At 36.2% G+C, this 12,067-nt stretch overlaps 2 protein-coding genes across 13 annotated transcripts in view; one reads left to right on the plus strand and one right to left on the minus strand.

Annotated features, from left to right (window-relative positions):
• Window positions 1-6,023, plus strand: part of AIDA (axin interactor, dorsalization associated) — a 59,454-nt gene extending 53,431 nt beyond the window's left edge. For 4 of the 7 annotated variants that reach the window (XM_072647773.1, XM_072647774.1, XM_072647775.1 and 1 more), the window contains exons 9-11: window positions 483-605; window positions 2,935-3,052; window positions 3,273-5,184. In XM_072647773.1, the coding sequence (XP_072503874.1) occupies window positions 483-605; window positions 2,935-3,052; window positions 3,273-3,369 (338 nt within the window). In that variant the 3' untranslated portion in view covers window positions 3,370-5,184. Of the gene's footprint in view, window positions 1-482; window positions 606-2,030; window positions 2,199-2,934; window positions 3,053-3,272 lie in introns of all 7 variants that reach the window. The other 3 variants (XR_011975468.1, XM_072647778.1, XM_072647777.1) reach the window with 3 other exon arrangements.
• Window positions 6,024-7,856: 1,833 nt separating this feature from the next.
• MIA3 (MIA SH3 domain ER export factor 3) overlaps window positions 7,857-12,067 on the minus strand; it is a 66,915-nt gene continuing 62,704 nt past the window's right edge. For 4 of the 6 annotated variants that reach the window (XM_072647763.1, XM_072647761.1, XM_072647766.1 and 1 more), the window contains 2 exons: window positions 10,310-10,445; window positions 7,857-9,648 (listed from right to left, as the gene is read on the minus strand). In XM_072647763.1, coding sequence (XP_072503864.1) covers window positions 9,326-9,648; window positions 10,310-10,445 — 459 coding nt within the window. In that variant the 3' untranslated portion in view covers window positions 7,857-9,325. The remainder of the gene's footprint in view (window positions 9,649-10,309; window positions 10,446-12,067) is intronic. The other 2 variants (XM_072647762.1, XM_072647764.1) reach the window with 2 other exon arrangements.

Below are 12,067 nucleotides of genomic sequence, written 5' to 3' on the forward strand. Positions count from 1 at the left end.
ACCACCTAGTTACTATAGGCCAAATTTGGGCACAGCAAATAGAATGCACATCTCAGTGAGGGCCTAATAGGGCCTTATACATATTAGGCACTTTTGTGATTCTATGACCTACCTAAAGACCCATTTAAAGAAATATTTAGTAAAATAGAAGTACAGTATAATTAAAGAACTTGGGTGTCACTTTGGAGTTTCACAGTAATTGAATTCGATCTGTAGTTAGATTTTTGTCTCTAAATTTCACGTTGAATTCAGTGTTTTAGTCAGTGTTTCCTGCTGCTTTGCTCTCCAGTTGGGGAAAAAAAGTGCTTATTAAGGACACATACAAAAAGGAAAATTATTGCTCCTGGGAAAACTTTACAAAATGATAACATTTGTGTGATGATAGTATGAGAGGTATAACAATAACAAGTGATTTCACAGTCTGTTTGTTCTTTGTATTTAGGTATTTCACTGTTCATGGTAGAAATTTTCTTTTTCTATAGATCTGAATGGCATAGATTTAACCCCAGTGCAAGATACTCCTGTGGCTTCAAGAAAGGAGGACACATATGTTCACTTTAATGTGGATATTGAACTTCAGAAACACATCGAAAAATTAACGAAAGGTTTGTAGTCTTAAAGAGGAAGAAATGGTATCAGAGGACTTTAATGTATAGGTATTATATGACTATATTACATATAATTAATAAGAACTTGCTTAGAAGCAGACGCCCTTTTGGTTTTTCTTAATGGACGAGGGATGCTAAAGCCACCACTTACGGCTGAAACCACTTTCCCCCCTAAATTTACCATATGGAAAGGATGATACTATAATGCCTAATGAGTTGACAAGGGGAATAGAGGGCAAAATAAAGTAATGCTTGAGAACTCAATACTTTTCTATGGTTTTGATCATGTTATTCTTAGACTATCCCCTTTACAAAAAGATTTTGAAATCTCCATGTTTTCTGAGATTCACATCCTATAGTTTCTCAAACTTTCATTCTTTGGAGGAAATAAACAGTGGAATGCAGTCGATGCACCAGGTCATTTTCTGAACTCTGAAGGGCACTTTAGAAGCTATGACAATCTTTCCAGGAAATATCTGGTGTTTTCTTTCTCCATTTGGTGTGAGGTGAACATTCAGGAGTGCTGTTTGAAAGGACGTTAGCGGAATGGGTGCTTAATTTAGTATTTGTTGAATGAATTTCAGGTTGGAAGAAGTCATGTGAATGTGAACTGTTAATAAAATGTGCTTTTCCTTGTATTATGTAGATCTTTCATTGAAAACTGTAAATGGTATACAGGCAGGGGAAGTTTTCATGTGCTAACTTTTCCGTTTTAACACACCTCTGTGTCCTTGATGACGTGACTCACAAGATGCTAAAAGTAAAACTGTATTCAGAGTTTGAGTCCCTTCCCACTCCCACGCCTTCTAATTTAATTTTTACAACTCCTTTAACCCTAATTTGGGTCAGTGCTAAGGTGTATACTTGATGGTTGTTTATGTAAAGTTTAATTAGTCTTCCCATTTGGCTGTCTTATGAGGAATGGCCTCGTCATAGATTTTGCCTTTGCATATGTGCTTAGGCATAACATGTAGCACAGAGCTATGCCTGCCAGGGGCTTAGTAAATACATTATTTGCTGGTGATAGATGAATAATTCAAAAGAAACTTCAGTTTGTAAAAAAGATTATTCCTAAAAATGAAAAACACTTGGGATCTTTCTCACCATTCTCAAGTATTAATTTAACCCCATGCTCACTTTAGATCAGAGACACCTAAGCTTCTTGAAGAGACTAATAAATTTGATCTGCTTTCCTTTTTGGCTTGAAGGCAGTTCCTCTAGTATTGTGGGAGGTGGAAGGGAGGAAGTAGCCATTTTATGGATCTGGGAGGGACTCATTTTGGGAAAGGGAGGTCACCAGCAGCCTAAATATTGTTATCTGGTTGTATGTGGTGGGAGAAGCCTGGCCACTTATGCTTATCTCTCCCCTACCCAGATCCTGTTGTCTCCTGAGCGATTGGTTTCTCTTTTCCCCCCTGACAGGTGAGGCACTCCAATTGGACCCAAGTGCCAAGGCTGTGCACACGTTTCTGAACATTGTTAAGCTTCTAGTAACTTGTGAGTTTTGTCATCAGTGAAAATATTAGATGTGTGTTGGCGGTCTTTAAAATCCGAGATACAGCACAGTTCCGGTTAAGTCAGCATTAATAGGTAACCAGTTAACATAAATTCCCCTGATTTCCCTCCCCCAATTTTCATATATCTTCTTTTGAAGTTAATTGCTATTGGCTAAATTGGTATGTGGTATTTTCTTTTTCTCTTTTAAAAAAAGGATCTTTTAGGGGTGGGAAGATGTGGGAGCTTTCCTGTTTGGTTTGGGGAATTAAAAATAAAGCAACCTGTCACACCACTTCCCAGCTGTGGGAAAACTGGCTGCTTTTCTAGCCTCACCTTCCTTTATGCTCTCATTTTATAAGGTATTTGTTATTCCAAAAAGTTAGTGGTAAAGAAATTGCCGTTATTATTTGGAACATTTTATTTATTAATGAAGTCCTTCCTCTATTCTTGTAGTGTGAACTTGATATCACTTCAACTGAGAAACACCTGAAAGATTTGTATTTTTTTGTTATGGTAAAGGACTGATTGTAGTATCATCCTTAATATCTTTTTATATATTTTTAAACATGCTTTGATGTTTTATGATCTTAACCATTCATAAGATTTTTATAAATTTGAGTTGTCTTGCTTACATTAGACAGTTTTTGGTCAGTACCACAAGTTCTAAATAGCTATATTGAACTGAGAAAAAATATACTTGATTCAGGTTACTAAAATTATGGCAACTGCTATTTTTTCATGTGCTGCTCCCTATCAGTGGAAATGGATTAACTCAGCAGAAATATATTTGACCATATTGTTGCTTATGTGAGTCTATTTTCCTCCTCAGGTGCAGCTATTTTCTTTGAATTCAAACACTATAAGCCTAAGAAAAGATTTACCAGCACCAAGTGTTTTGCTTTCATGGAGATGGATGAAATTAAACCTGGGCCGATTATAATAGAGCTGTAAGTGATATACATGTAAATTAATATTTGTTTAGTAGCATCTCAATTACCTACCTGTCCAGATACCTCCCCTGTTCAAAAATAATGTGGTTCTCCGTAGAGCTGAGTGAGAGAATCCTAAAACTTTGGTGTCTTTCAAATGCTAAAAATTAATCTTCATTATCTTGAAAAGATTAGTCACTTAAGTTTATTTACAGTATGCCTTCTGTTGTGGTTTCAGATACAAGAAACCCACTGACTTTAAAAGAAAGAAACTGCAGTTGTTGACCAAGAAACCACTTTATCTTCACCTCCATCAAACTTTGCACAAGGAATGACCATGGCATGTGTATCCTAAAACTTCTGTGATCTGAACCCCTCACTACAAAGTCATGGTAGCTCTGTGTAGCACATTGATCCTTCAGTAGGCTCCTAGGAAACCAGCCCTCCTCATGCCAATAAATGAAAAGTGTGATGTGTTCTACGGCTGCACAACAGAGATGTTTACAGTTCAGGCCATCAGTGGAGACCAGGAGGACTGCACGCATTCCTAAAGAGCTCCTTTAGCATACAGGTTTTCCCACAGATTTTTGAAACAGTCTTTGACTTGAGTGATTTGTGTACGTGGTAAAAGTTAAGTTTTAAATTTATTTACTATAGCGATTAACACCAGAGCAGGAAGGAACACTCATCTTCTGTGCAGGATTTACTCCCCTAATTCACTTCCACTTCAGTGCACTCCTTACGTGAATGAATCCATGTTTATTTCCAGGTGTTTACTGTTTAGGGTAGGACGCTCAATGCAAGAGAAATTTGCTAAGTACCAGAATCGGTAAACTTGTAAAGGGTTTCTATCAGGGATGGCTCACTACTCACCAGTGATTGGTTATGGGGAGGCTGCAGAAGAATTCATTAACTTTACCATGAACATAGTTCAACCTCATGGGGGAGGGGGCTTATTTTCCAGATTTCAGCAGCCCATTTACCAAATGACTTGAGGTAAAACTTATTTGAAGAGCTGCATTCCTTTTAGATATTTAAGGGAATGGTCACGTAGGTTTGTTTTTTTGCTTATTCAAAGCTCTTCCTCCACTAAATGAGTCCAAAATAAAAGGCACCCAGAGAGTGTCTAAATAATTTTGATTTTGTAGCAGTGTTTAGATGATGTGGTTGAAATAACCTTCTGTATGGTTCTAAGATATCTAATCCAGAAATGTTTTAATTCAATCAGTTCCCTAAAGATACCTGTAGGAGTTTTACTTTTTTTTTTTCCCTGAAAACTGATTGTGAGTCCTTGAAAAACCTGCATACATACCTCTTATGGCAATTTGTATGCAAGTCTGGAAAGTTACTCTAAATTTTGTTTCTGAGATAGATAGCTAGGATTACCATTTATTTTCTGTTCAGATGTATTATGTCATCTAAATTTAAAGATGCAGGTCATTAGCTTATAATTTGAGTATCTACATAATTTTTTTTACTCAATAAAGGGACATAAATAAAACCCAAGCAGACCTTTCATATACTTAGTAGGCAGGATATTTAATACATTCCTTTAAGGTCTGTTGTGTGCTTTATGTGGACTATATGTAGTATATGCACATACTTTCATATGCACTTATATAATAGTAAAAAAAAAAAATCCAGCACCAAGTGAATGCATTGTCAATACCAGCTTTGTTTTTATTGTATAATCAGTCATACCACTCAGCTCATTTGCTTTCTATACCACATAATTCTTACCAGTTGCATTACAATTTTATTAGGTAAACTCCAACAAAAATAATTCAATTTATCCCCTTCTGCTTTAAGGGATATAGTATTCTTTGCTTTCTGCTCTCTGTTTAGGTCAGTTTTGTTCATGCTGGATACACAGTTTACATAAACTATATAAACCATCAATAGTTGATAAAATTTCTCTCCCTTTCCTCAGTCTTGACTGGATTAATTCCATTGCAAGGGAAATCATTTTCATGGTCCTCTTGAGTTTAAAGAAGCTCTTGCATTTGGAGCTAACAGATGTCACATTATCTTCAAACAATGTAAAATTCCCATAGTGCTATCAAGCCTCTGAGTATTCAGTAAATCTCAATGACGATAACACCTAAAAATGATTACTAAAATAACCTCAATTGATGAAAATATGCATGAAATGAAGTGACAGTTTATATGAAAAAGTAACAGTTCTGCTTCACAAGTGTGATTTATAAGCACCAGTGCCTTAGAAAGACCATCTGAAGAAGTTTAAGCTAAATTTGACTGTGCTTTAGTATTCTGATGTAAGCAGAACTGTTCACTCAAATTCTATACTGTTTGGTGTGTCCCGCATCTAAGCAATTTATAAATAGTCTTTATGTAATGGATTTTTTCACTGATCTAAAGCAGTGAGCAGTAACTACACTGTACATTTGTCTAAGATAGAGCGCTGCTGATTCACAAGTAAAACGGCTTTGCGCAGTTGAATGAATTTTACATGGTAGCACTAGCAAGTGAGCAAATGAACATGGTTGGATGGGATGACTACTATAGTACAATACAATTTTTTTTTTTGGAGTGCAATCTAATGATTTAAAATAAAAATGAATTGTGACATTTCTACAGTGACACTCCAATCTTGGGCTTTTCTGGGGGGGAAATGGTGCAACTAGTTGTATGTGATTTGAAAGTTTTTTGATGGTTGTGGATTGGTTTGTGTTAAGCCAGGTTTGACTTTTTCCAAATTTCACTGATGTGTCCATGAGATTTCCTGAAGAACATACCATAGAAATTACTTAGGGGTGAAAAGAGTGATGGCAAGGGAAAGAATTCTCATTCTGAGTAAATGTTTAGGTTGGATTTAGCTTTGCTACTGTGATTATCTACCTAACTGGAATCTGTATCCAACTGGTGTTTACAACTTTTATGACTCAGCATTGTGTTACATGTCCAGGTGTCATAGGCATTCAAAGTTTATGTGTTTGTGGATCAAATAATAAAACCTTTTGTTATTTTACTAATGTTAAAGCACATGTCCTTTACTGTGAAGTTATGGTATATATCATTTAAAGGGTTGGAAAATCAGTGTGTGTGGAAGGATACGAAAAAATTAACTTTATTCCTTTATAATAGTGATTAAACTTTGAAGCATTTGTTCCTTTTATTTCTCTCAAATGTAATGTGATAATGTAACAGATTCTTAATTTCAGTGTTAAAGGAACAATCACTTCTTCCTTACTAAAAGCTTTTGCACCTTTTATATGCCATTCTTACTGAAGGCAAAAAAATGTTAATATAAGATGTGGAACTTAAAGGGGGCAGGTCTCAAAAGTAATAAACTATCCACTCTTAAGTTTCAGACTTGTATCAATTATAAATTCTAAATTTTAACCTATACAACATATGTTTAAAGTAGTGTGCTTTGAAGTGCCTAGAAACTGTCTTTTACTGAAGCATTGTTTTCAAGTTATAATGTGGTGATATGTATGTAACCCAGATGCTCATTACTGTTTACAAGTTTCATCAATACTAAGATCCATATATTTTCTATCACATGGAGCCAAAACTCAGCTGTATTTAAAATTTACAGTCAGAATAGTTAGATAAGCCTTCTGAATGGCCTCCCATTTTGATGAGTTAATACCTACATTATCAGAAGTGTGATAAACTATCTAGAATGTAGTTTTTACACTAGTAAATAAAAAGTCAGCCCCCCCAAATAGTCATCACAGTCTATGCACTGAAGTTATTGCACTTTACACACAGGAAAACCCTGTTAGATCCTTAGTCCTGTTTATTTAGCCATCTTAAAGTGGTATGTATGGGCTGCTAGAAGATAGTGATTGCAAGAAGTGAACATTAACAACCTTACAATGGGGAGGAAACATGAAATGAAAAAGAATAACATTCACAACTAGCGTAGGAACAAATAGCATAAAATACAATGATGGATCTTTCTAATCATGCCAATTTGTCAAGAAAATTGTAATTTAAGTACAATATTCCCTTTACCAATAAAGTAGAATATGATACATTTAAAAAGTTAAAAAAGTTTTGATACTTAAATGGGTAGGCTTCAGTTACTCATGTGGAACAAGCTAACTCCCCTCAACGATGCTGGAGGACTGGACATGTTCCTTCCTGTTCTTTTATTATATTTATTATCAATAGACTGACTTCTTTGGGTAGTTACCCCTGACATTACTGTAGGTATGTAGGACTGTAAGTCCTATTTAACTTTAATACTACTACAAATTTTTTGTCTCTTGCTTGGATAGAGTGTCATTTTTCAAATCTATATTTCAGCCATGTTCCAATGAACAAAACACATAGTAAAATAAATCTGGTAACGGATTTGTCTTTATTCTGTGGGTGGAATTCTTTCCATAGAGAAAACATGCCTCCCCCTTTCCTGCAAAGAAATGCATGCTTTTTATGAAAATGGGTTTCAGTCTAAAATGTGATTTCATTTGCAGCATAAAGTATGGAGAGCATGAAAGGATTCTAGAGAGACCTTGGAAAAATTTTCACTTTATTCATGCATGGTGTAACTCCATTACTCAAACTGCATTCACTTATAACTGTCCAACACAATAGATGGTCACTACCTCTTACTGGCAAACTTTGGGGTAGATTCTACCCCAGGTGGACATGGACAGGAGTCACATAAAATGGGTTTTGATCTCAACAGTTGGAAGAAATATCCAAAATAAATTTGAGTATTCTGTTCAAAGAATGTAGCTTACTGTATAGAGGGGCAACTCCTGAGTCAAAATCCTACCATCCAACACCACCTTCTCCCTAAGCAATTATTCGTTTAAAAAATGTTTTAATAAATAGCAAAATAAGATTTACTCAAATCTTAAGTCAAAATTTATTAAACAGATGGAAACGTTTTCATGGGTAAAAGTATTGCCTAAGAACACTGTATCTACAAATCATTACATTTATTTTTAACAAGTCTGTTTGTAAGGACTAACAAGTGCTTGCTAAAAGTATTGGTTCACATCTTTGCAGTGCTGAAGAAAATGAAGCATAACACCTTGTATTTACCAAATAAAAGGATGGTTTGCAAAGAAATCTTTATTTTCAGTTTTATAAAAAAAGAAATACAAAGAAATTCAATGGATATTGATAAGCCTTGTCAACCATCTTAAGGACAACTTCTATGCCCTTTATATAACAGACTTCACTGTGGAAGTAATATTTGAATTGCAATAATAATACATGGTGGTGTTCTTTTTGGTTATTCAGGGATGTTCAGAAAGAGAATGAATTCCACACTTAGATTAATAAAATCAAATTCTAGCCTAACCCAAATAAGATTTTTGCAACATGTTTAGTATGGTAGAGAAGATAAAAACCTGTCTCAACTTATTTAAGTCCAAAATTATTTTTGTACTCTTATGGTGGCTGTTATTAGCATGTTTGAAGTAGACAACATTAGGAAGCACCAGATAAAGTACAACACAGATGGGTGGGTCTTCAATGGGTAGAAGTATCCACACCTTTGAAACCCATACTAAAATCATTCCTTAACTGCTAGACCCTCACATTCCAAAAGGCCACAAATTATTGAATTGACTCTTAACACTAGAATTTAATCTCAACATTTCAACCAACTGAATTACTTGGAAATAATAAAAAAATTTTCTTTGGATAATGGTTTACACAGCACTAATATAATAACCATCTTCCCAAGAGTTCAGGAAGGGGAAGAATGGTTTTTATTACTATATCAGTAAATTTTTTTCTAGGATTGTTTATGCTCCTGGTCTTCAACACCAGATATTTTTAAAAAGAATCAAGTTTACCCACATAGTCCCTTTGTAATAACTATATTCTATATATGTATATTGCAGAATGGTCTACACTTAACAAGTTTAACAAAATAACAGGGAAAGGAGGCAGTAGGGATAGCGCTTAACCTTTTTTAATAAAGTATTTCCACAGGAAATGTTCTGATTACATTTATGACATTTGAAATCATCAATTACAATAAAACTAAAACACAGGTGTATTTTTGTATTGCACATTTAAAGAGCTGCAAAAGGCTACACCTTAAAAGGTCCTCATTCATGGCAAAAAATATATTTTTGCATCTCAAGTTATGGAGAGGTTGAATAGTTTGGCTCATAAATGCATAATGATGCCAGGGGCAGCTTACTTGGAAAAAACATGTCCTGCAAAAAATAAAAAGTAAACAAACCTACATATGAACCTAGTCATAAAATTAAGGTAAAATTTATTTTGAAGCCAATGAAGTCTTTTACCTGTATGAAGTTCCAACAGTCCATTCTCTCAGTTTGAAGGCTAAAGTTATGGGCTCTGTTCTGGAGCCTGTGCATAGTCCTGTGTGCTTCCTTGAGAGGCATGAGGTGGATGAGGCTGGGGATAGTCTCTAGAACCTGAAGGTGTTAAGTCTCTTGTAAAAGGTGGAGGTGGATAGTCCCTTGGACCATGGGCTGGAGGTGGTAATCGTGGACCAGGAGGAAGGTACTCTCTTGGGCCAGGAGGGCCCAGGGGTCCAAAAGGTGGGTGTCCACGTATATACTCTCGAGGGTCAGGAGGTAGGTCCCTTACTCCTGGAGGAAGGCCATGTAAGTACTCCCGAAAGTTTGGAGGTGGAGGACCACCAGGAACTAGCAAAGAAAAACAAAATTATATCACCTGAAACTATGATCATGAGAACTTATGCTACACTTTGAGTAGCATAACATTTGTAGATAGAATAATAAATGCTGAACTTTTCAATACAAAACCATGTCTACTGAAATGAATTTAGTGTTTTTTATTACCCTAGCACCACACGTGTAAAAGTAAGAACTTGACCTCCTAACAACCCCTTTTCTTCAGAACTGTGAGCTGCCTCAACCTCAAAATGCTAGGGTTAGGCAGCAAGCCTGAATACAACTCAGTCAGTACATGTTTGCATTGTAAACTATCTATAATGGTCCAGGCAAAAGAAAGGCAAAAGGCAGTCCCTACCCTCAAGGACTACAACAGAATGGAAGACAGCATGCTAACAAACTCTATACAAGATAAATAGGAAATAAATAACAGAGGGAAGGCACTAGAATTAAAAGGGGTTGGGAAATTTAAGAGGGGTTCCTATAAAAGATGGAATTTTAGTTGAGACTTGAAGAAAGCCAGAAAAACCAGGAGGTAGGGGTGAGAAAGAATTTCAGACATTAAGGGGAACCAGGATAATTTCTTTTTGGCTATTCTCTGCTGAATATTGAAAGTTAAGAACAATAGAAGCCTTGCCAGTCAATTATCAATCTGTGTGCAGCAGCACCATACCAAGAGGTCGAGGCCCATAAGGTCCTCGCAGTGGAGGAGGTGGTCCAAATCGAAGAGGTGGTGGTGGAGGTCCTCCTATTGGTGACATGAGAGGCATGCCTGGGAATGGTGGGTGGCCTTTGGGACCAGTGTTAACCTGTTATAACACAAGTACAAATTTTAAAATAATATTTTGCTTTATGACATGACAGACCAAAGGCACCAACGAAAAAAATGAAACCATAAACCCAGTGACAGATAAAGATATTTATTTACTAGGAAGAAACTTTGGCACCTTTCCCCTCCAACTAGTTTTGAAAGGAGCACAGTCACTGCAGTTTTCTGTTGCTCTCTCCAACAAATGGCTCCTCTGACCACAAGTTGTTTAGGCAAGTTAAGAGGTAAAGTAGTCAGTAACTGTCTCTACTCTTTCCAATGCTGTTACCATAAACATATTAGCAAAAGTACAAGGTAGCATCAAACATAACTTTCCTGCCAGTATACACAATGCAGCACCATAATGCAGGCAGTCCTTGGCTTAAGAACAAAAGCTATATAAAAATAAAAGAGGAGTCCTAGCTGAATCTCTGGCTCTGCCAGGAACAGCCACTGTTCCCCAGTTCAGAATATCTAGCTAATAATTTTAAGGCTACAGAAGAAAAGCTAACTGGATTTTTCCAAATAACTTATGCTCAGAAATATGTGTATTGTCCCAATTCCCTTCCCAGTCAAACCCAAAATTGGAATGCATTTGAATAGCTGAAATAGTACCATTATTAGTTCTATACTTTAGACAGCTTCCAAGCTCTGTAGACACAGGGCCTGAATTTGAGATGAAACCATGAAGGCAATCTGAAGGGTTTTGGAACTAAAACCCTGGGAAGATTAACAGAAATTTGCTAAGTGAAAATCTGAGAAATTGAAGGTGAAGGACAAACAGGCCAGAACTGGAATAAGCTGAGGAAGAAATGGCTAAAGGAGGCAAAGAACCCAGAATGAGAAAAGATAGAACAGCTGGTTAAGATCAGTGCAAAGACTCAGAAAGGAAAATGAAACTGAGTGTAAGGTATTGGTGTGCTTAAAAGAAAGGAATAAATCTGTACCTGAAGACCTCCAAAAGCAGCCAGCCAGCAGTTTGACAGATAAGCTACTGGTGAGAATTCTAAGGACTGAGGGTCTCACTCCCAAGAACAGAATGCCAGGTAAATTTTGCAGGGAATAGTCTTCAAAGACTGACACTTAATAATAAAATAAAAATGATGTGTAAAGCACAGATTGTCTACTCAGCAGAAGAAAAGGCTCTTGAGAAAACCTCTTTACTGTCAAGGTGACTAAGGAAAATAGAGCATTCTGAGAGGAAAAAAAAAGCTCAGAAAGGCTTTAATACAAAAACAAAGCAACTTTTGAAAAGACAGAAAAGACTGACCTGTCAGGAAGTTGGAGAGTAGAAGAATGTCATGCTGAGGAAAGAGCAGTGACAACTACAAGGCTTTCCCTATTATTCCAAGGGGAAGGCAAGGGCTGTCAGGTGAAAAACTGGTAAGAGCCAAAAGAGAAAGACAAGTCTGGGTCCCAGCTGATGGATACTGAGACAGTTATTTTACAACCTGATAGCAATAGAAAGGTCTGTTATCTTTCTCAGGGCATATATCTAAGACATGACAGAGAAATCTCCCAAAACTTCTTAAGCATGGTAATAGTAAAGATAATGCTAGTCATTCATGTAGGCACAAATAACACTTCCAGAAAGAAGCAGGAAAGCATTGCTAAACAAACTTT

Source organism: Notamacropus eugenii, chromosome 2 (assembly GCF_028372415.1).
Source record: "Notamacropus eugenii isolate mMacEug1 chromosome 2, mMacEug1.pri_v2, whole genome shotgun sequence".
Lineage (NCBI taxonomy): Eukaryota > Metazoa > Chordata > Mammalia > Diprotodontia > Macropodidae > Notamacropus > Notamacropus eugenii.